Here is a 24,532-nt window from a genome sequence, read left to right as displayed (position 1 = left end):
CCTGCGCGGCCGCGGAGCCGCCGCTGCCCGCGGGGCCGCCCCCGTCCCCCCGCCCGGGGCGGTGCCGCTGCGGCGCGGGTGGGGCCGCGCGGCGGGAGGCTCCGTGCGCGCCCGCGGAGCCCCGCGGAGCCATGGCGTACATCCAGGTGCGTGCGGAGCGGGGCGGCGGGCCGGGGCACAGCCCCGGGGGATGGGGGGCTCTCTGGGGCGGCCGCGGTGCCGCGGCGGGGCCCCCCCGTGCTCCGTGCCCGGTGCGGGTGCGCAACTTCGGGTTAACTTCTGGGGAGGAGTTCCCGGAGGCGACAGCAGCCCCCGGTGAAGGGCCAGGCGGGGCCGGGGCAGGAGCGGGGCCGGCAGCTGTTGATAGCGAGACACCGGGGCAGGAGAGGATCCCCGCAGGGCTGGCGAGCAGCCCTCGGGCCTCTCTATGCTGGGGGAGCGGCGTGGCCCCGGGGACGAGGAAGCCCGTCCCGATGCCGCACAAGGACTTACTGGAGGGAGGAGGATGCTGCGCCCCGCGGGCGGACTGAGACGCGATGGGCCGCCCCAGCCCGGGCACGGTCCGGCGGGCGGGGAGCCCGGGCTGCGCCGCGATGGATGGGCTCTCCCGGCATGGTGGGGCTGAATTTATGTCGGGCTGGCTCAGACCCTGAGCGACCCCCGAGCCGCCCTCTTCCCAGCCGCTGCCCCGAGCGCAGCCGCCCGGTTGGCGATGAACCCGAGCCGGGGGGGCATCTCCAGCCGGGCGGGCGCCGGTACGGACCCCGCTACCGACGCCAGCCGTGCCCCCGTGCCGCGGGGCCGTGTCCCCTCCGCCCGCCCCGCCGTGCCCGCGCTCCCCTCCCGCTCGGGGCTGAGCCGCCGCCGCGCCCGCGGGGTGGGAGCGGGGATGCCGAGGGAGCTGTCCCGGGAGGCGGGCTGGAGCAGCCGCGGCTGGACCCCGCCCGAGATGTCCTGCCAGGCTCGGGGCTCCCGGCGCCCCCCGGCTCGGCGGGGTCTCGAGTGGGGCCGGGCAGGCCTTCGGCAGCACGGCCGTCGGGGCCCCTGGGTACCAGGGGGGTACCCGGGTGCGGAGCAGGGCATCAGCAGCACCCCGTTATCCCCACACCGGCCATGGTGGGATGGTGGGGGATGTGGGAGGGGACCGCGCTGTCCCCAGGCTGCGGTGTCCGCTGCCGATGGAGCTTGTGAGCCTTTCCTGGCGTGGAACTGCGGGGGCAAAACGCGGTCTGTGACCAGCGAGGACCCCACCCTGCTGCAGCATCCCTGGGGGTACTGCCACGGTGGTTTGTTGTCACTGCTCTGAGGACCTGGCTGGGATCGGTGGCTCTGCTAACCTGGAGCAGGTAACCCCCGCCCAGGGGCCCTGCAGCAGGTTGTGGGGATGGAGCCCTGCCCCCAACCTCGCCCTTGATGAGGGCTCGCTCGTGGCTGGAGACTCCCATCTGGCTTGTTCTCTGCTCGGCCAATTGGGATGACGTGGCAGAGCATGATGGTGCCTCCCTGACCCTGGAGACTGAGCCGTTCTCCAGGGGTTGCTGAGCACATGGCAGCTGCTGTGCTCCCGGGGATCCCCCAGCGCCAGCCTGCTGCTGCAGCCTCGCCCGGACCCCTGTCCTCGCCCAGACCCCTGTCCTCGCCCGGACCCCTGTCCTCGCCCAGACCCCTGCCCTTCCCCAGCTCTGCCCCTCGTGCCTGGTGCGAGCGAGGTGGGTGAGCAGGTGGTCGTGTTTGCTTTCCTTTCATGGGCCCCTGCATTTCAGCCCTGCCTGCTGCTGTTGACTGTTTCCCTCTCCAGCACTATCACCCTCGGTCCTTAGCCCTGGCCTCCCGTTTGGGGTGGCCACAGGCTCGCTGTGTACGGTCCTGCGGGATGGCCCTGTGCCCTGGGGGCTGGTGGCACTCAGGGGTGGCTCACACCGCCGTGGCCCATGGTGGCCAGGAGGGCTCTTGGCTGTGAGCCTGCCGTGTCCCCGGGGCCCTTTGGAAAAGCCCTCTCTTTGTGTGACATGTGCTCGCCTTCGATCGCGTGGCACCGATCCAGCTGCTTTGTTTTAGAGCAATTGAAATATCCTCCTTGCAGCTCTGCTAAACCACTGGAGCTTTGGCTGCAACTTTGCATTAATAAGGAATGATAAAGCCCTTTTAACCATTTAGCATTTTCTTAAACACTTGGCCCATGGGTATCTGTAATCACTGTCTTGTCTCATTGCACCACAGCTCTTCTAGTCTTTTAACTGCTCCTAACAAGTGGTGGCTTTTTTGACAAGCACTGGCTTCCAAGAAGTTTAAAAGGAAGGCTTGCACCAAAATGTGGTCCACGGCAAGAGTTCTTGGAACTAAAGACAACTTCAGCATCCCAGCTTCTTCAGAGAAGGCTGCTCATGCCATGTCATGAGCATAAAGCTAGGAACCAATTTCTACGTTTGAAAGAGCAGGATGGAGTTTTTTGTGGGTTTTTTTTTTTTTTTTTGGTATTGTTTTGTTCTGTGGTTTTGTATTGGTTTTGTGTTTTTTTTAGGGATTCCCCATACACAGCCAGGGCAAATAGGAAACTTTTAGACATTATTGAGGTAATGCAATAGATAAGACATTTCAGAAGGTATCAGAAATGCTAGTGAGTCTCCAAAGGACATGGGTCCATTATATATGTATATAAAGTTCCAAGGGTGGCTTTGTGAATAAAAAACTGGTTTGTGATGCCTTCTTCCTTTGCTGTAGATTTTCCCTATGGCTTGGGGGAGGTCTCTGCAGGGCAAATTTTTGAATGGGAGTGGGACTCAAGCCTTTAACTTCTATCTTTTGTGTTCTTCCAGTCACATCTGAGGATGAGGCTGAAGGTGCCCAGAGATGTATAGAGAGAGAGTATTCAGTCTGTATCCCTTCCTAGAAATGTTGCTTTAGTGAGTTGGCATTGGAACTCCATTGATAAGGGCTGAATGTGGAGAAAAGCCTTTTTTTCTGCTGAAAAATTTGGATATGGTTTGCTGTCAGCAGCAAGTAGTTGCTGCAACTAGAGTCAGGTTACTGAAGAAAACAGGATAAGTGGTTGCATGTGATACCCATAAGCAAGAAGCAATGAGCAGGATTTTCATACTTCAGAATGGGCTTGGGAGTTTTGCTCATGGGAAAGGAGGAGCAGAAGGAGCTTTGTAGGGAAGGACTGGAGATGGCAGAAGGTGATGCCCAGTCAGATCTCTCCTTCCTCTAGCATCTACAAGGTACTGTCTTGCCAGAAATTCAAACTCATCCCAGGCTGGGGCATGTCATGGCAGAAAATTTAAAGTTGTTTGAGCATTGCTAACTTGTTTTTGTCTTTTTCATTTTGTTCCCCTTTGCTTCATCCTGGATGTCTAAAAGGACAGTTGGAACCAATAAATGAGGTGAGTTAATCTGATGATTCACTCCCCGCTCTGTCTCCTTGCTCCATCCTGAGGGGATTGTCTCGTGTTTTCTGACTCTTTACTGATGTCCTAGATATAAGTAATGCACTGCATTTTGGGCTGGTAATTTTTTGGTTTGCAGTGCCCAGATTTTGTTTATGGAAAAAAATATGTGTTTTACTGTAGCAAAAAGCCATGTTCCTATGAAGTCTTCTCTGCAGATCAGGTTCCTCTGAGGAAACCCCTCCACGTGGTCCACACTCATGAATACTGCAAATGTCTGGAATATTTTGGGGAGATAACTATGGAGAGTCTCTCATACACTTTATTTCTTCCTTTTCTCAGGAGCATCTCAAGGTCACATAAGTTGTAAAGCAGCTTTACCTGGGTGCAGGTGCTGTGCCCTTGCAGCTGTGTGTCCCCCACACTGCCCACAGAGCCCTTGTGCTGCTTCATCAGCCCTCTCATGAACAGCAGAAATTGGGGCTGGTGTGGGTGGGAAATGAGCAGAGGTTTGGCTCTCTGCTCCTCTCCAAGCAGAGCTTTGAAGTGGGGGGAAGGCTGTGGGGATGGCGTGGAAATGGGGCCACTGAGGGCTGCTGCTCCCGTGGGGGGCTGGCACAGCACTGGTACAAGTGGTGCTGCCACTGCCACCACAGAAACCTAAGAAAGGAGAGACTCTTCTGGTTCAACTGTTCTTCTAAAAAATATCATGGAAGGTTCTTCATTAAATTAATCATGGTATCAGAGCAGAAGCATGAGGATAGTGTGCTCTGGCTAATCCATTTTAGTGGTGAGTTTGTTGGGCTGTAATGCTCCATGTGTATGCATTGTACAAATATTACTGGGACATCTACAGGGATGAAGTGTGTTCACATTGCTGTGTTAATTAAATAGATCCTTGCTGGATTAAATTGAAGCCTTCACTTACCTTCTGGTTTTAATTCCTTCTGTTGTGTGTTTGCTGATCTATTAGATTGTTGATGTGTGTGGAGGAATATGCATGTTTCCACTCCAACATATTGCTGTGCCACAGTGCTTTGTAAATCACCCTCTTGCCAACCTACATAATAATACATTGCTACTAGAGGGGGAAATACCTGCAGAGAATGCTTATTTCCCTGCCTTGTTATGGCATCAGTGGGGTTGGGCTGCTAACTGCATAGCACTTGTCTGTTGGTATGGATGAAATAAATACAGTTCTTAATGTTCTGTTGCAGAAACACAAACACAAATACAGCTGAGTGTTTTTTCTCAATAGCTATTGATGGGTTGTAATCTTGTGCTTTGGTTTGCAATGGCTCCAGGGTCTGCTCGCTCGGATCTCGGATCTCTTGCTGTGCCGGTGGACTTGCAGGAATTGTTGTCAGAAGTGTTTTGACTGTAGCTGTTGCCAAACAAATGAAGATGAAGTTGAAATCCTGGGACCTTTTCCTGCTCAAACTCCAGCCTGGCTGTAAGTTTAGATGCACAATTTCTAGCTTTAACCAAGGAGTAGGACTGCTCAGCTGTGATGAGAGCATTGACATGAATTGCAGGGGGACATTCAGAGGATGCCACTTGGAGAGCAGGAACCTCCTGAGGGTGGGAATGCAGGCTACTCCTGGCATGGTGAAAAAGGGCAGCTCTGTTAACTCAAATAGCAAGGTTAGTCTTTGTAAAAACCGTTTCTGATGGGTAAGACAGAAGTTGTTTTGTAAGCTGGCATAACAAGGACAGCTGGTTTAGCTGTGCCCCCTTCTCTAAAGATGCCTTTCATCTTCAGTCCTGTTTCCTCTTCAGATGGACCAACCCTTTGGAGCACTTCAACTTGGCTGAAATGCTGATGAGGTTGTTTTGAAATACTTGCTTATCCTAGCGTGAAGGTGGTTATCATATAGGCAGATGAAAGACATAATTCCTACATGCTCTGAAGGGGAAATTCATTTAAAGTTTCATTTAGCAAGACTTGATCTCCTGTGTCATCGTAGTACTCTTCAGAATTTCTTCTGAAATCATTAAAGAACCACAGCACCAGGTCTTATCTGGAGCTTTGATTAGTATGTTTGCAGATCCACTACAAAGGAAGTCAGTGAAGTCTTCCCTCTTTAACTCCCTCTCAGTCAGAGTCTGCAGCACAGAGGTGACCCTGCAGAGGCAGTAGTGGAACCAGGAGGGGAGCAGAGCTCTCTGGTGTTTTAGTGGCTGCCTTGTCAGCTGGGCTGGCTTTGTGGAGCAGACCATTTGATGGACACTGCTTCGGTGTGTCCAGAACTTGTGGCACAGCAGAGGCCTGCCCAGTGCATCGTGTGATGCTCAGGCTTTGGTACCTGGGCACTGGGGCACTCGGGTGAGTTTATCTACTCCTGTCAGTCTGTGCTGTTACTCTGTGTCAGCTCTGGAAGGGTCATGTCTTGCTGCTGCATGAAGTAAATTTTCTCATGTTTAAATCGCAGTCTTGTCCACGTACTCTTTTGAATTCAGGTAGAACAGGATGGTAATTAATACTGAAGCAATAAAAATAGAGCTGTTCAGGATGTGTTAGAGTGGTTTTTAGATGTGGAGCAGCATATTTAAGAGTCTGCTATATGCTCAGAAGCTGATTCACCTGCAATTAATGGGGAATGGAAACAAAATCAATGCTAAATAGGAAAGCATCACGCACAGGAGAGCACAGTGATGAGGCTGCAGTATTGGACGTGGAAAGATTGGTGCAGGAGCAATTACATTTTGGGAGCAAGTAGCTGGGCTTGTGGTGAGAGGGTGATTCAGAGCTTACCTGGTGTGCTGAGCAGTGGAAGGGACATCCTGTGAGTTTTGGGGTGTGGAGTGATTGTACCAGGGTGTAGTTTTTGACTCTGGGATTCTTCTGTCTGGCTAAAGGGCTGATGTGAGTGCTGAAGCTCTGTTCTTATCATCTCAAATCTCAGCTCTGTGGTGGCTTTGCAGATGAGTTGGACTTTGCCACAGGCAGAGAACATGGAGACCTCTGGACTCGTAAAATGCCCTCTGCAGCCTGTGGTTTCTCCCTGGTCCTGCTCTATCTGAAAGCCCCTACAATAACTTCATGGAATGGCCATAAGCAGAAGACAACACTCTTTGGTGAAAAACAACCCAGTTCTTCAACCCTGTTGCACATGCTTCACCCACAGATGCTCACAGCTCTGGGAAGGGTCCCTGTGACCCCAGCCCAGGCCATTTTTCCATCTCTCCATCCAGCTCTGGGTGGTTTGGTGCAGTTAGGGTCTCCCTGTTCTGCTCCATGCTGAGAGAAGGTGAGTTCCCAGAGGTGAAGCCTGAGAGGGGCAGCAGGCACCAAAGAGGAGGGCACAGGACAGATGTGGCTTTGCTTTGCCAGGAGACCTGGACACTGCCATGCCTCAGGGTCACTGAAGCCACCATCTCCTGTGACACAGCTGCTGTGCTCTCTGAGGATGCCTGTTGACACACAGGGATGTGTAAGCTGGAGATGAGGCTGTGCTGGCTTGAAAATGCTGTGGGCCCCTCTTGAGCTGGCAGGGACCCAGAGTGGTGCCAGGCAGTGTGATAGTGCTTTGTGCTTCCAGGCTGCAAAATGGTGAGGGAGCACAAAAATTATTTAAGTGAGGAGGACAAATGGAGATAGGTCCTCTACTTCTCCCCAAGGAGATGTGATTGAGAGGAGAGGGGGAGAAAATGAGCTTGTAGAGGAACAAGGGTCTGGGAAAGAAAGTAAAAGGCAGGAGCCAGATTTGGTATATTTTTTTTGGCTGACAAATAGGAGACCCGAACTTCCTGTGGGCATGTTTAAGGTGGAAATGATCCCATGTTGACTCAGAATTCAGAAACCAAAGAAAAATTCTGTTTTCACTGTGTTGATCTTATATTTTTATATCTCTAGATGCATTTTTGGATGTAGGGAATGATCTCTGCAGTTAGATGAGGTAGTTACTCAGAGTAAGAATTTGGACTTGTTCTTAGAATAAGGTTTTTAATGTTTTTAAGTGCTCAGAGATCTGTGTATACAGAGTTGAGCAGAACCCCTCATCCTTTTTTTTTTTTCCTCTCTTATTTTTGGAGAGGGGGATTTTGTATTTAGTGGAAACCCCTACAATGGCAAACAGGTTTGACGTCACCTTATGTTTCATTGAGATGCATGCATTGAATTTGGGAACAAATCAATTTATTGTATTCCTTGCTTGCAGCCTGAAAGTGTTTTAAAAATAGATCTACATTTTCAGCTGAGGTCTTTCCATCTTGCCTGTTCTTCAGGGCCTGAGACACTGGTGTGATGTAGAATGCAATTTGTGCCTTCCTCGCCTTCCTACCCACTCCCCAGGGGAAAACTGTTTTTATGGACCTCATTGGTGAATGAGCAAACATATAAATGCCCGTGGTTAATGACCCATCCTTTCTATTTTGGCCCTAGGTTTTCCCTTTGGCAGCTCTGAGAAACCTTATTGTCCTGGAAATTCAGGAGTGGATGATAAAGCTGCAAGCCCTTCCTCTTGGGAGAATATGGATTTTTCTCACTTTCTGAATTTTTTGCAGTGGCAGCTTAGGAGAAAAAAAAAACAAAGCCTTGCAATGAGTCCAGTTGCAATAACCTGAGTGCATGGTAACTTTTGTTATTTCATGAGGAGCCCTTCCATCCTGGGCCTTGCAGAAATGGCCTGGGAATGAGGGTGGATGTTTGAGCTGCTTGTTATGGAATATTCTACACAAACCCCAAAGATAAACAGTGCACACTGTGAGACTGAATTGAAATCAGGACACGACTCCTCTTTCCAAAGGTTTGGATTAAACAGAAACAGAGCTGCTTTAACCAGAGCCAAAGTTTATTTGAGGAAAAATTATTGTGGCTCAGTAGCAATTTCCTTACTAAAGGTCATCTGTATGTTATTAACTCACTATTACGTTTACCCATTGTAGAACATCCTTAATGCCTCTCTTCCTGATTCCCTTTTCACCCTGCCTTGTTCTGTGCATTTGCTTCTCAAACACAGGCATATCCAAATGCCACCTGTGATTGTGTGGACCTGCATTTAGGCATGAAAAAGCTATTTGTGTTCCAAGTACTGATTATATATCAAACGGTATGGTTTGGACTGCCTTTAATGGGCTGCAGAGCTGTGCAAATATTGTATGCCCCTTTTAGCAGAGGGTTTGGTTTTGATTATTAACAGGTTTTTTTTTTTAGTGTGGATGAGTTGTGTGAGTCTGACTTGGTGAAATTTGCATGGATCCTGCTGTGAACTTTGTGGCTTGGATAAGAATTTCCAGTTGGTTTTGGGGTTGGTTTGTTTTCTTAATGCTTGTTGGGCTTTTATGCAAGTTTACTGCTTTTAGCAGAATATATCAATTGCTCTGCTCCAGTCATTGGTTACTAATGAAAATGATTCAATATATTTCATTTATACCCAGCTGAGTTGTGCTCATAGAAAGGGTGGCTTGGAAGCAAAATTCACACAGAATTCCCTTTTGCTTTGCTCATTTTGTGCTGATGCTTTCCTTGTGATCTGCTGCTATTTTCTGTCTGCTGGCCTGGCTGCTTTGCAGGATGCACCACACGTCATGGACCCATTGTGTGATTCCATTTCCATCAGCAGCACTCCCCTCTGAGCGCACAGCTGCAGACTTTACCTCCTGCAGTTGTTACTGTCTGCTCCTGCCCTGCTTCCAGTCAAAGTTGGGAGATCCTCACTTCTTTCAGGAGCCACTGCAGCTGGGACACGTTGGGGTTTTTAACCAGAATGTTGTTTTAGATAAAAACAACTTGTCTGTACATGTAACTCCCCTTTCAGTTTGTTTAAATGTATATATGTGGACTTCTCTATGGTGCCAGCCTTCTGTGGACTCTTCTTCAAGATGCAACAAACTTGCTTTGCCCTTTAGGTCCTGCCAACTTCCCTGGTCCCACCAAGATCCCTGGGCAGTACAATTACTGTCTGCTGGGAGCTACATCTAGTTTATAGAAGTGGATAAAAAGCAGCCAAATATTAAAAAAGGCATGCCAATAAACAGCAACTAATGAATTTTGTCTGTAAGATCAAGTTTTGAAACTTTACTGGCAAACCTGCAGTGTTTTACCAGGAGGTGTGTGGTACGTTTGGGATATCTGAGCTTGGTGATTTTCTGTGCTGGTTCCTTCCTAGTGAAGTCTGTGCTTCCAAAGTGTAGCTGTGAATTACAGCAGGAAGCTACTGCTTGTGGTTTGTGGGGTTTTGGTTTGATTTTTTTCCTTAGAGAGAAGTATAATATTCCTGATCAACATCTGAGATGTATGTGCCTTAGTGGCCTGTGTCATGCTGTAATGCTGATAAAACTGTTTGAAAGACAGGCAGAAAGGTCAAGAATTTGTTTTTTACATAGGTCTGAAGTAGTTGCTCAGCCTTTTGCTTGCCAGACTGATCAGGAGATAGCCCAGAGCATCGAGGGACGAGCACCCAAGACTAGCCCCAGAATGCCAGAACACGTTGTTATCCTGTATATGCTCCTTGTACTGGGTTGAATCATCCAAAGGTCTCTCATTGTAACAGGATAAGCAGCCAAAATGAGGACAAAGATGGAGACTCAGATAATGCAATCAGCGAGCTGCCTCCCACTCTTCAGGATGTTTCCCCTGACAGAAGGCGCTCGTCCTCAGATACATCACGGTCCACTTACAGCCTCACGCGGCGGATTTCAAGTAAGCTCGTCCTTCCACCATTAATGGAATCCTTGTGGGGGAGAAAATCAGACTGTAGTGCTTGCTCTTTCATCTTTTGGACAGGGAACCAAGTCAAGTCGAGGGCACATTGATTAAAATCCCATCCTGTTTTGCAGGAGCAGGGTGGAAGGGGCCAGCCCTGTTTTACTTGCTGAAGCACGAGTGTGGTTATTGCACGTGCAGATGGACAGGGAGGGAGGAGTGCAGGCCTGCTCGTGCTTCAGCGTGGCTCAGGGTGCTGTTAATTATTGGCAGGGCAAGGGGGAAAAGCCCCGCTGTGGAGCCTGTGCTGGCATTGCACAGACACAGAATAGCTGCACCCAAAGCTGATGTGCACCTGTAATTGCTTCGGTGGACTTTCTAACAATCACATTTGTGTGTTTCTCTCGTCCAGGTCTGGAGTCGAGGAGGCCAAGTTCTCCACTAATTGACATCAAACCCATCGAGTTTGGAATAATAGGGGCTAAGAAAGAAATAGTTCAGCCAACTATCCTGCGAAAAACCTACACCCCAGATGACTATTTTAGAAAATTTGAACCAAGGCTGTACTCTCTTGACTCAAATAGTGATGACATGGACTCCTTGACAGATGAGGAGATCTTGTCCAAGTACCAGCTGGGCATGCTGCATTTTAGCACACAGTATGATCTGTTGCATAATTATCTAATAGTGCGAGTCATTGAGGCTAAAGATCTGCCTCCTCCAATTTCTTACGATGGTTCAAGGCAAGACATGGCTCACTCCAACCCCTATGTGAAGATCTGCCTTCTTCCTGACCAGAAGAACTCCAAGCAGACCGGAGTGAAGCGCAAAACGCAGAACCCAGTGTTTGAGGAGAGGTACACATTTGAAATCCCCTTTTTAGAAGCCCAGAGAAGAACTCTGCTTTTAACTGTAGTGGATTTTGACAAATTCTCACGCCATTGTGTTATTGGCAAAGTGTCAATGCCCTTGAGTGATGTAGACCTTGTGAAAGGTGGACACTGGTGGAAAGCCCTTGTGCCTAGTTCTCAGGTAACAGAATTTATCAGATTATTGCCACAGTTTTTCTTGCTGTTTTGGGGGTTTTTGTGTGTGTGTGTGGTTCCTTTGCCTGTTGGCAAGTACTGCTGATTCTAATTAGTAATTGTCATCTTGTTAAAGCAGCATCTGCTGGGTTGGGATTATGTGGGCCTGTGACTGGTTTTATACTAACAGTGTGAGGTAGAGGAGCTGTCTTTTATAGTCACGAGCAAAGATCCTATGTCAGCTTAAACGAGAACAACTCAAGACTGCTCTGGAAGTCTGCACCTTTGGGCAGGTGTTTCGTGTCACTGCAGTGACCTGCGTCCCTTCTCAGGAGTGCTGTGACCCTGTCCCACCCAGGTCATTCCTGTGCTCCGAGGACAGAGGGGAACCACTGGTGCCAGTAATGATTTGATTCAATAAAACATGTAGAAGATGAAATCTACCCAGACCTGTGGCATAATGCATAAGCAACAATCTACAAGGAGTGGTAGATTTGTTTTCATCAGATCCCTGAAGGAACTAAACTTGCCATAAATATTTGTCTGATGCAAGTGGGATGTTGCATGCATTTTGGGCACTTCAGCCATTCCATGGGATGGGGAGATCAGAGGGTCTGTGTGCTTTCACCTCTGTTCTCAGGAAAGGGCTGTTCAGTGGAAAGATCTGAGCTCTGCAGCTATGAATGCAGGATGCAACAGGTGGTTGCCTACCAAATTTGCCACTGGTGGTATCACCCACATAGCCAGAGGCACAGAACCCTGTGAAAAGCCAAGAACGTAGTGTGAACAGCATCTCAAGTGTTTTACTAAGGACAGGAGTATCACACAAGATTGGTGTAACAAGCTTTCCTCTCCCAGTTCCTTCCCAGTTCACAAATTGCAATTTCCAAGGAGTCTTTGCTGAATTAAACTCTGTTGGATGGTTCACTTTTTCTTTGATTTTTAGGTGCTCACAAAAGGGTGCCATAGCCAGAGCTACTGGATGAAATGAGCAGTAAATAATTTGCCTCACTGCTGTTTTACATTGTGGGTTCAAGGGTCTGATTTGGAGTGGAGATTTCTGATCAGACACTTGTGGAAACATGTATTTCCCGAGCAGTGTTTGGAAGTGAAGCCAGCTGGGGCTGGCTCTGCCCCCTCTCTGTGTGCAGAGGGACTGGGGGCTCTTTCCTCTCTTGCTCAGACCTGCTGCACTGCACAAAGGGGAGGAGGATCAGGGCCACAGGTAACTGCAGGAGAGCCAGCTGGATTTCCTGAAACAGAAGTAGGAGTGTTGTGGGATTAGCTTCAGCAATGCTCAGGCAAGAAAGGAAAGTTCTGGGAGCTGTGCACAAGTCAAAATCATGGGGTCCCTGAATGTGTGTTTATGTAGGGCATGTCTTGGCATCCCATTAGCCTCCTGTGATTCCCACCATGCAGTTTGGCTTCTCCCCTTGCTCCCTCCTTTTGCATGATAAATACTTCTCTGTATTTGGCATCTCTTTATGAGTAACATGGACTCATTCCACAGCTAATACAGACCTTGATTAGAAAAGATCATCTCTGCCTTCATGTGCCAAGCTCGGAGCCAGCTCTTCCTTTCCCCCTCTCCAAAGTTTCATTGAAAGCTGCTGCTGTTTTCAGCAGTGCTGTCTGCTTCACCAGCATTCAAGATAAATTTTTTATGCAGAAGTTGGCATTTCTGATATTTATAAAAGGAAGGAGAAAGACAAAACTCCATTTGAATGCACAGGCTTAAAAGCCTTTTGCATTTATCCCCTTGCTATCATATGGAAAAACTTAGGCAAAAATTCCTCCACACTTTGATCAGTAAAGTGGTCCTTTCATACCTTTTTGCTGATTTTACCTCAGCTGGCAGACTGCAGCTGTAAAGGGATCAACAGTGCTTGTACAGCACATCCAGGGATGATGTTTGGCATCATCTTCCCACATCTTCTCAATGATAAAATTTTTAAAGTTCCTTGAGTAAGGCATGTTTCATCCTAGTGGTGATTAAATTAGTTGATCAAAGGGTTGAGATAAATCCTGGAAGAAGTAAAACAATAAAGCTTATTGCTTTGAAAAAATACATTTTAATGTCTTTTGGTAACAGTGATGTTTGTGCTAGAAATTTCTGAGGGATTTTTTAATAGTAGTTGGAACCTTCTGCCTGTGGAATGATAGATTTGACATGTTGACAATTTCTTTTATACTTCTCACTTTTTTGCTTGATTAGCTGAGGGACAGACAGCCTTTATCAGTTTCTTGTTGGATTGAACCTGAGCCTGCTGAAGTGTGCTTTGTGTTGAGAGATGCTGATAGACAGGGACAAAAATAAATATCTACGTGCAGTTGCATTTTATTTTGCAGAAGGCGTCCTTGGATCCTGGAGAGCACCACAAACCACTGTGGTGCAGTTCTGATCTTTAGTCAGGAAAATTTGCCAGTCTGGGGCTGTGACACGGAGCAGCAGCTGGCAGCACCCCCACAGCCACAGGAGAAAAGGCTGAAGCAGGTGCTTGGAAAAGCAGTAACAGGAGGGGGAGAAACACAGACAGTCATAGACATGATATGTGGAGATGAAAGACACAAAATACATGAATTTTGGTTTTTTTATAGAATTTATAGACAGAAACATCATGAGCTGGAGAGAGATGGAGGAAAGTGAATCCAGATGGCAGGAGCTGTGGAGAAGTTTTCTCTTCATACTGGTGGGAGTGGGAGGGTGGCAGGCACTGTGAAAGAGCACAGGAAGTGGCCAGATGACATGAGCTAAGATGAACATCTGCTTTGCACTTGCTGTCTACACCTGGAAGCTACTGACACACAGTGTGCTGATAAAGCCAGGTGCCAAGTCCTTGTCCCACCATCACCACCATCACACTGAGCTCCCTCATCCCAGAGCTGGAACCTGCCTAAGTACAGGGCTGTGAGCTGCAAAAGCTGGGGAAAGCCAGAAATCTTCTGGTGCGTGCAGTGTCAGCAGGGACAGTGAGCTTCTCCCAGGTGTGGCATGGTCCAGCTTCTTCAGCCAACAACTCTTGGCTCCTCTGGGAGCCTGGACCCAGATCAGCTCCTTAGGCCTGTGGATGGGATGTACAGCTCCTCACTGTTGGAGGAGTGTGTTCATCACCAGCTCATGGGGCTGCTGTGAGTGACAAGCAGAGCATCTCCTTGGTGTAAGGAGGTGCTGAGCAGCACTGTCCTGCTCCCTGTCTGCAGTGGGTGCCCAGAGAACCCGAGTACAGCTCAGCAGCAGGCTGGGCTCTCAGCCTGAGCAGCCAGAGCTACAGACTGCTGGGTGCCAAGCCCCGGGCAGGAGGTTGTACCTGCACAGAAACACTTTCTGAGCTTGGGTCGGCGTTCAGCGTTCAGGGGGATTGTGGCATTCACATTCTCTGAAATATCCCTTTGCCAGGATTTTTCTCCTGGGAAGCTGAGAAGCCTCAGAGAAAAGGGAAACAACTGTTATCTCATTTGCTTCTCCTGTGTTTTGCTGCTTTGGAATGTGTTTGGAGATTGTTTACCCACAGGTGATTGTTCCATTGGTTTCTGCTGTGAATTATTTTGACTCTTTGGCCAATCAGGGCCAAGCTGTGTCGGGACTCTGGAAAGAATCACGAGTTTTCATTATTATCTTTTTAGCATTCTGTAAGTATCCTGTCTGTGTTCTTTAGTATAGTATAGTTTAGTATCCTTTAATATAATATAGTATCATGAAATAATAAATCAGCCTTCTGAGAGCATGGAGTCAGATTCATCATTCCTCCCTTCATCTGGGGGCAACTCAAATACAACAGGGGATCGAGCCCAAAGCAGAGGCACGGGGGAGCTGCTGCCCAATGCATCATCAGAGCCAGCAGCTGAGCAGATTTCTTGTGGAAAATGTCAGCGCAGGTATTGCCAAATTCTTTATCCTTGGTAGTTCTGGGAGGCTTTCTCTGGCAGGGTAATTATTGCTTTTCTAAAACGCAGTGGCTGCTCATGGAAAGGCTCTTGAGTCCAGTCCCCACAGGAACATTCTGCACTCCTTAAATATCCCCTGAAATGTGTGTGGCTTTGCTTAATTGCCATGAATGAAGTTGGCAGGCCTCGCTGGAGCTGGGCTCGCATTCGTGTGTTTCGCTGCTGAAACGAATCCTGAAGCACATGTTCAGGACCCCAGGTTTTATTGACATATGATTCATTTCTCTTTTGGCAGATTTGAGTGGGCAGGAATAAATGTTTTAGACCAGCAGTAATGAGAGCTTGGAGAGCATTCTGCAAAAGGAAAAAAAAATAAAAGCCTAGTTATGGTGGGAAAATAGCATGAAGTTCCTCTTGCCTCAAATTAAGCCATTTTTGTAGTAGAGGGAATGTGTATTGGATTTGCTTTTTTAACTTCATACTATGAGTGCACTGGAATGGCCTGTCAGTTCTGATGTTCAAGATGGTACAAGGTGGTTGCATGGGGCCATGTTTGCTCATCGGCTGGATGTTAAAATCACCCTGGAAGTTTACGTGTGGCCAGTGGAGGAGATGGCCTGGGCAAAGCCTGGCAGACTGCAGGATACCCCCACCCTGCAGGTCACTGGAGTTAGGTCACCGTGATGGATGCTTGTCCATCATGATAACAAGATTTTTAGCTCTTAACCTGTGGTTTATTTTCATATTTTGGCTTGTGTTGTTCTATCTTCTTTTATTTCACTCTGTATGTTTGTTTTTCCTCAGTTCCATTTCAGTGGTTTTTTTCCCCTTTCCTTTTTGAGTCTTTAAAGCTCCAGCATTGAAATTTTTTTCTTCTTGACTGTTCTCTCTTTATCTGTATTCCTGGTCACCTCATCCTTTCCCCTCAGTGCTGTTCACTCCTTGCCCTTCCTGCAGAGAGCTGGGATGCTGGGGGTGTATTTTGTGGAGGAGGAACCTAGAGGAGAGGCTGGTGGGGTCCAGGAGCAGGACCTCTCCACAGGATATTTTCTTCCTAAAGCTTTTTGCACAAGAGAGGCTTTCTCATGGCCTTTCAAACTGAATAAAAGACAATTTGGCTTTCGAAGGGATTTTGTGACTCTCTTCATCCTACATCCAGTTGGAGCCAGTTATGTAGGAAACGCTGCTCCTATTCATTGGTAGGTATATTTTTTTCTCAGGTTCTGGTCCTTGATAGCTGAACCTTCCCCAAACAATGCCTGTCACAGGATGCTGTAGAAAACCTGTTAGAGCAAACTGTTCTAAACCATCAGATTTCTAATGTGCCTGGAGGTACCAACACAGATAACCTTCAGGAGGAAAATCAATCTGAAACTTCATTAGGGGCAATGCATAGATGTCAGTGCTGATGCAATGTGCTCTGGGTCCTGTTGGGAAGGGTTTCAGCTGCAGAATTTTGCTGGTGGTGTAGCAATGCACAAGGAACAGTCTGGGGGGCTGTGAAGAAGGAATTACCTGGTCCAAACAAGATATGCATTAATTAAAACCTCATCATCCTTTGGGGGAGCCTCTTTGTGTTTCAGAGATGACAGAAAAGAGCAGAAAAAAATTCTGGTTCAAAATTTCTGGGTTCAGCCCAGGCAGTAACTGGAGAAGGTTCTGGATCACAGGCGAGCCCAAGGCTGCAAATCCAACCTGGCAGTATAATACAGCCGGGAGTGAAATGTTAATCAAAGCTTCAGGAGAGTCTCAGACATCCCAGACTTGGTGTCACTCCGGCATCTCATCAAACAGGAAATTGCTTTTCCAGGGTCATCTGGGATCTCGGCACGAATCAGCTCGTCATCAGCATAATAATGGCAGCTGAAATGATGCCTTCGCCTAGAGGGGCACCTCTGCACGCTGCCTGCTGGGAGCAAAACGCCGAAGGCAAAACCAACAGCTCTGTGGTTTCCTGATGGAAAGACCTGGGAAACACAAAATCCAGGCGCTTCCTTGCCCTTGGGTGAGCGGTGTGCCGACGGCAGCTCTTGTGCGCGAATGCATCCCCTCCTCCGGGCTCGGCCCCTGCAGGGCCGGAGCTCTGGGGCTGCCCCAGTGACACAGAGCAGGGTGTCGATGTCCTGTGTCCCCACGGCTGCCTCTGAGCGCGGGCTGGGCTCGGGCTCGCTGCTGCTGGCAGCACGGAGTGTTTCCAAGCCGGGTGACGGGACTGTCACATCACCAAAGGGAGCCATGGCATTGTCGGGAAAGGCACGGGGAGCCGAACCCCCCTGCTGTACCTGCTGCTCCTTGGGGCAGCCCGGGCGTTCTCTGCTCGCTCGCTGACGCGGCGGTGGCCGAGGCACGGCGGGGACAGTGGCAGCCGGTGTGACAGCCACCCTGGCCCATCCTCCCGCGGCTGACAGCCCCGGGCGCTGGGCAGCGCCTGCAGCACGTTTCCCAGCTGCCAGTAATGCATTTATAACATCACAGCACGGGGTGCCTTGGAAAGGCTGAGTCACCTGTCCGGGGAGCTGAGCTCTCCCGAACCTGGGTTTCCTCCTGGCCACCCCTCCTGGGGCTGCTGCTGCCCTGCCTGCCCTGGGGCTGCTCCTCCCTGCGGGCTCCGAGCACACCCATCCTGCCCTGGCCTTCGGGCAGGGGCTCTGTGTTCCTCCCCTCGAAATAATTAACACAAGTGTGGCACTCCCGGAGAGCAGAGAAGGTGCTGTTGAGATTGGTGAGGTCAGGCTTGATCTGAGAGTGACTGAGGCCGCTCATGGTATGCCTGCTGTCTTCGGCGGATCACAGAATATAGCATTTTATGCCTCTCCTTACTCAAATTTAAGCCTAGATAGCCAAAAAGATTTTTCTAGAGGTGCTGAAATCCCTGTTAGGTTAGGTCCTACAGAAAATTAGGTCCTGCCCTTACCTGGGGAAGGCTGGGTGGGTTGGGCAGCAGTGTGATGGTTACACTGTAGGGGCTCCTTCCATCATCTCTGCAGGGGTGATGGGACATGGTTCTCCTGCCAGTGCCCAAGGGGGTGTTACAGAGCCAGCCTGACACTCAGTGTTCATCATCAGGCTTTTTTTTTTTTTTTGTAAATGGATCAGAAATGCAAATGAATTGGAAGCAGGGAGAGCTGCCTTCCCTTGCTGAGCTCCATGGCGCATCTCTAGCCCAGGGAAACGCCTTATTTCCTGCAGTTCTTGGATAAGGTCAACAGGTTCCATCAAGGGACAGCTCCACAAGTAATTATCCCAAATCTTAATGCAGATTTTCAGCACTCTAAGCCTGAGGTGACTGGAAAGGTCCTACACCAGTGCCCCATGCCAGCCTGCCACCTGGCTGTGCCAGAAGTTTGGTATTTGCAGCTGGAGCTGTTTGTCTCTCCCCAGCAGGTAATAAAATCACTGAGCAGTTTCCTAATTTGCACTGTCCAAATGCACCTGAATTACTAGGAATTGAAGCCTGAACGGAACCTGACCAGCAGTGAATGCAAGCAGAACTGGGGCTGTTAAAAATGTTGTTTATGTGTTATAAGAAATGAGTTGGGGTGGAGGGCTGCCTCGTGTGGCTCCTGTTGAGGGTGGTGGTGTGGGCACTGTGGTGCTTCCATCCTGTCCTGCTAATAGGATTAAAAATCACTGACTGTTCTTGATGATAAACATGTCTGCAGGCTGTTCCAGCCACAGACCTGAGAGGAGCATTTTTGGGCAAATTCAAATGAAAGATGATAGTTTAAATCAATTAGATGGTGTTTAAACCACCTGGGAAGTGAGACTCTTGGGTCCTTGTGCTGTGCCACCACAGGGCACCATGGTGTATGTGGTTATGTGAGTACTGTGTGTATTGGGTCAGGTGTGTGTTGGGGAGTGGCTTTTTTGATGGAAAGAACTTAAAACATCTTATATTGACCAGCACTGTGATGTGGGAGCTGGCCCAGGTCGATGGGGGAGAAGTTCCTTCTGGGAGAGGCAGAAGTACTGTAGCAACAGAAGAAAATGCATGTGGTAAATGTGGGTGTGGGTGCTGTGGAGTCACAATGCTGCCCCACAGTGTGACCCACAAGCTGCTGTGACAAAAGGAATTTGAGTTAAGAAATCAGGTGCTTTTCCTGGTTGGCTTTCCCAGCCTCAGTTTCCCTGAGCCACTGATTCTTTGCCAAGGATTGTGCTTGGTGTGCTGGCCCATCTGCTGATGAGCCTGGTTCTTTGGGTCAGTTCAGAATGTGGATATTCTGAGAACCTTTTACTTTACTGTCTACCCATGGTCTCTGGTTTCTGTAATCTAATATTTGGGGCAGCAGTAAAGACATTTGAGCCTTTTGTTATGATTGCAATACCACTGCAGCTCCTTTTCCCCTTGGAAGGGCTCTGACACCTGGCCCAGGTCGGTTTTGGGCTGTTTGACTGTTTGGGATGAAGTGCTCGCTCTGCACTCCTGCACAGACCTGGCCCTGGGCAGTTGGGTCAGTTCCTGCCTGGGCTGCCTGGTGTGCTCCCAGTCTGCAGAGTGGTTTCAGTGTGTGCATGTTGCATCTGACAGTAAGAGCCTCTCAGAGCCAGGTCATGGCCAGGGGGGAGAGGTTATTTTAAACCCTCACATCTGAGGAGCTGTGATGTGAGCTCTCCAGCTCTTTAATTACTAGTTTTAAGCATCATTAAGGAGAAGGAATGATGGCAGAAGAGCTGTGGAGCTGTGTTGCTGTGGAGCTGTGGCCATGGGGCAGGCTGGTGAGCAGCAAGGGCACAGCCAGGCTGTGCCATGGTCTCTGGCAGATGCCAAGGGGCTTTGAGCCACCTTGCTGGGACCCAGGGGTGCATTAACCACTGCATGTCTGAACTTCCCAAGTGGCTGCTGTGGCTCCTGGGGACTGGGGAGGAAAGAGAAGGTCTTCTCCAGTGGGTCTGTGTTCTGCACCTTGGTAAGATCAGAACTACCTGGAGCCATTAAAAATGGAGCAGGTAGGAGCTGCTGACCTTGTACCCCTGCCTCCTTATAGGTCCTCTTTGCCTGGCTGCTGGGAAGCTGTGGATTGGTGATTAGAAGGATTGGTGATTAGAGAAAGATCTTCTTTTGGGGATAGTTCCTTTCTTGTTCCCATTTAGCACAAGGTACCAACAGATGGTTCTTGGTTGCAGTTCAGAGCGTGACTAAAATTCATTTTTCAGGCACTTAGACAAATGGGATTTATTTAATTTCTCTCCCTTCTCTTCCCCTCTGAGCTCTGTTCTAAATCTTCACATTCTCTTTTCCCTGCAGAATGAAGTGGAGCTGGGAGAGCTGCTATTGTCACTGAACTACCTACCAAGTGCAGGAAGACTGAACGTGGACATCATTAGAGCAAAACAGCTTCTTCAGACAGACATGAGCCAAGGTTCAGGTAAAGGGCAGTGCATTTCTCACATTACTCATGCACAGATTATATGTGCCTTTAAAGCAGATCAGTGAGGCTGCAGTTTGTGGGGGACCCAGGGGGATTTGATGCTCAGTTCCTGTTAATGCAAGGCTCTGGATGTCCCTCTTGTATATATAGACAACAATAATGAAAGTATTTGGAACACTTACTCTGGGATACAACAGAGGGTTTGCCAAGTTTAAAGAAAAGATCTCTGAGCCAGGCTGAGGTGAGGAACCAGGAGCTTCGATCCCCCTGGCAGCCCCTGGGCATTGCTCCCTGCTGGCCCTGGGCACTCTGGCTGGGAGCTGCTTCGTGCCTCTGTCCTCAGGTGCTCTTCCCATGTTCCTGCCCCAGCCTCTGCTGCTGCCAGAATCTTGGCATTTCCCAAAAAGAACAGCATGTCAAGGCTGACATTAGCTGTGGTTTTGGCAGGGACTGTTTCTAATCTGGCTGCCTGATTTTGTGCCCACTGCAAATCCCTGGGAGCAGCGTGGGGTACAAGTCCCAGCCATTTCCAAAGGCCATTTCCCAGCACAGTCCATCCCTGTTGTGCCCAGCCCTCGTGAGCAGGGCTGCTGACTCATGATCCCCATAACACTTTGTGCTCTTTGTGCTCTTTGCCAGATCCCTTTGTGAAAATTCAGCTTGTTCACGGATTAAAATTAACAAAAACCAAGAAGACCTCCTGTATGCGGGGCACGATAGATCCCTTCTACAACGAGTCCTTCAGCTTCAAGGTTCCCCAGGAGGAGCTGGAGAATGCCAGCCTGGTGTTCACAGGTGAGTGTGGTGCTGGTAGCAGCAATTGTGGGTGCGCAGAGACTGCTTGTCCCACCCTACAGGGGGTGCCCGTCACTGGGGTCTCCTGGGGGCTTCATTAGCACTCTGTCCCCTGCAGAAGCTGTGCCCAGCATTGCCAGCCTGGCTGGGAGCTGGTCCTGAGCTCGACTGGTCCCATTCAAAATGCTCCTGTGCAGAGGAAGAGGAGGAGCACCAATTGCCCTTCTCAGTGGCACCCAGCCTGGTCATGGAGTCAAACCCCAGGAGAGTGAGAGGTCAGCAGTGAACAATCACAGAGCCCAGGCACTGGCAAAATAACTTCTGGTACTTGATGCGGTTTGCTGGTGAGAGGGTGCCCCTAAAGGCATTCTACAGAGACCTCAGCTGCTCTGTGGGCAGGGCTTGCTCATGCCTTTGTTTCTGAAGGGCTGGGACTCCATATCCCATGTGCATGGCACAGCTGAGATGGACCCAGGTAGAGCCCACAGAGCCTGGGGACCACGAGCAGGCTCAGAGCTGACCTCACTCAAGAGCTCTGGAGGTGCTTGGCTGGGACAGGAATTTCTATTTTTAAGCAGTTTCTGGGTCTCCTGTATCTGTTCTTGAGGCATGAAGACAGGCAGTAGAGCCTTGGTGCTGTGAGCAGGAGTGGTAGAGCACAGGGCTGCTGTCCTAGGCCAGGGACCTGCTGAGGCTGGTGGCATTCTCTGCCTTTTCCCACCCTAAAAGTCTGGAGCAGGGCTGCAGGGACCCTCTGAAGGGTGGGGTTCCCTCCCATGCCATGATTGCCCCACCATGGAGCTCAGGCACCATCAGGAGCAGGGTCAGAGCTTCTGGCCCTCTGCAGGATCACGGGGGCTGGCTGGTGGGCTGGGCCCACGCTCTTTTACCACAGTGGGCTCTCATGCTTCACAAACACTTCTTTTGACAACTTTCCATCATTTCTTTGGGTGAAAAGTATCTGCTTCTGAAAGGTTGTATTTTGAAGTATTTTTTAATTTTACTTTGTACATGGAAGATACAGGTGTCAAAGCTGGTTCAAGGAGGCTTACTCCAACCCATTAGTTTGTTTTCAAACATGTTACAACAAAAAGTGATGCTGATTAGCAGCTTAAATGTTGCCCTTCATGCTCAGAAATTTCCTCAGCAAAACACCTGTATTTTATTAATTGATGACTGCTTTGCATGCATGTCACCCTGACTGTACCTTGCACGTGCAGTGATGAGTTTGTTCCTGGGGGCTTCCATCAGGTGATCTTGTGACAGGCCTGAATCACTCCACTCTTTGCTTTCCCCTTTTCCTGCTGGCAGCAGAAAAGGCAAACACTTGGCACTTGGGAGGGGAGGGGAACCCTGCTGCCCAGCACAGTGAATGAGGCTGGGATTAATGGGTGGATCTCTGGGTTTTTTTCCCTGTGCAAAGGGTGTGTTCCCAGCGAGCCAGTGGGGAGTGGGCTGATTGATCACCCTGTGTCACACAGCCGGGTTTCAGCACCGAGCCTCCTGAGGCAGGCTTCATTTTCTGAGTGACACATTGCTTGCTTTGAATTTGCAATAAATAATCCCAGGCCAGAAATGTCCCCAGCAGCCCCACAGCTGGGAAGGAACGTGCAGAGCTCTGGGAGGAGCAGTGGGGCCAGGTTCCCCTGGCTGCTCTTGGCCTGAGGGGTGAGGTGCAGGGTGGGCACAGCACTGCCTGGGCTGGGGCTTCTGCTGGGACACTCTGGTGTGAGATGTGGGGCTGGTGTAGCCAACAGAGAGCTGGAGCCAGGGGTGCTGGCCATGTTTTTGTGTGTACAGCCTTCTGCTGGGTCAGTGCCTGCACTGTCTGTCACAAGCTCTGCATCAGGGGGCGTGGTGGTGGTGAGGATGCTGAGCCACATTCAGTGTTCATCCAGGTGACAGATTGGCTCCTGATGGTGCTGGAGGTGTGTCCCCAACAGGCAGAGCAGCACCAGTTTGTTCCCGTGTGCATCTGTGGGGTTCTGCTGAAATGAGTTTCTGGGAAGGGGGTTGTGGTGTTCCCCACAGAGCTCCTTCTTGGCACCTTACAGTGTTGTGCAGCTTAAGGGCTTGTGAAGGGCTTTGGGATCCTCTGTTAAAAGATAATCAAGAACAAATGTTTGGCAGTATGGGTATCTTGCAATGTGAGATGTCTATTTTGCATCTCTGCATAGCAGGGGCATAGTTTTGTCTTGTTTTTTTAACTTAGGTGCTTTGGGGTTCTTTTTTGCCGCAGGGCTGGTTCTTTCTGTTGTGTGTGTTGTTTGGAATTGTTTCTTATTTCTTCTCTCTTCTAATCCACATTTAGTCCATTAGGTCAGTTAATTAAATTTGCTGTTGAGTCAAAGTCCAATTGAAAAACAAAATAATCCTGCTTGAAGGGTGGGTGATGATGCTTTGAATGGAGAGAGAGAGCTGTAAAAGCAGCCATGGGAGCCAGAAGTGAGGATGTCTTCAATAATTTAAAGGAACCTTTATTGTGGCTTTGTATTTTGGACCCAGTCTGCAGCTGTCTTTACATTGGCTTGGCTTCATGGAAAGCCCTGGACCTCTGCCAGTTCCCATCAGCTGGGGCTCCTGGCTCCCAGTGGGGCTGGTACCACACCGCAGAGTAAGGCACTAGCCACACCAAGTAAGATGAATTTTGTTTTCCCCCCTGTGTGTTTTTCTCCTGTGCATCTTGAATCAAGCTGTCTGTGTTCAGTGCACTCTGGTGTGGATTTCTCCACCTTTTGCCGCGAGTTACCAAGGATTGTGTGTGCAGACAGAGGAGACGCATGGTAAAGCACCATCCCTGCTTTCCTGGTGGGGCTCTGCAGAGCTGAACCCCACACCAAGCTCAGGGCTGAAGCACAGCTGCATTTGGAGAGGGGCCCTGGGTGCCTCCAAGAGGATGTGCCCAGGAAGAGCTCTGTGTTAGCCAGGGTTGGAGGAGGGGCTGGTTGGGCAGGTTCTTTGGTCTTTCCTCCTCCTTGGGCACACAAGGATTCAATACTGTCAATTACTGGCATTTACAGACCAAAATGCTTCTCCTTCCACACTGGTGCAGGACACCTTGTCCCAGCTGTCTTCCTGCCTTCCCTCTGCTCCTTCCTCAGATGCTGCTGGAGCTGTCACTAACTCACAGTCCCAGTCCTGTGCCCAAAATGAGGTGGGATGAGCTCTGGTGGAAATGTCCTCTCCAGGAAAAAGCATCCAGGGTCAGGGTTGCTGCTGCAAGTGTTGTCTGTTAACAGCTTCTCCCCAAAAGAGGCTGAAACCAGGAAAGCCACTGACACTCATAACAAGTCTAATGTCCTGACAAAAAAAAAAAAAAAAAAAAAAAAAAAGAGTGAGGCAACAGCTGGTGGAGAGGATGTTTGATTTTCATTTACTTCATCAAACATGTTGTCTAGGTAATGAGCAGCCATATACATATTG

General features: G+C 49.5%; 1 protein-coding gene across 1 annotated transcript in view; it reads left to right on the top strand.

The window, feature by feature from the left end:
• SYT17 (synaptotagmin 17) overlaps positions 1-24,532 on the top strand; it is a 35,683-nt gene continuing 11,151 nt past the window's right edge. Inside the window, exons 1-7 of the mRNA XM_038151769.1 lie at positions 1-146; positions 3,366-3,383; positions 4,691-4,839; positions 9,881-10,029; positions 10,445-11,064; positions 20,191-20,311; positions 20,954-21,109. Of these exons, the coding sequence (XP_038007697.1) occupies positions 132-146; positions 3,366-3,383; positions 4,691-4,839; positions 9,881-10,029; positions 10,445-11,064; positions 20,191-20,311; positions 20,954-21,109 (1,228 nt within the window). The 5' untranslated portion in view covers positions 1-131. The remainder of the gene's footprint in view (positions 147-3,365; positions 3,384-4,690; positions 4,840-9,880; positions 10,030-10,444; positions 11,065-20,190; positions 20,312-20,953; positions 21,110-24,532) is intronic.

Source organism: Motacilla alba, chromosome 14 (genome assembly GCF_015832195.1).
Source record: "Motacilla alba alba isolate MOTALB_02 chromosome 14, Motacilla_alba_V1.0_pri, whole genome shotgun sequence".
NCBI lineage: Eukaryota > Metazoa > Chordata > Aves > Passeriformes > Motacillidae > Motacilla > Motacilla alba.
This window is presented reverse-complemented; position numbering and strand designations above follow the sequence as displayed.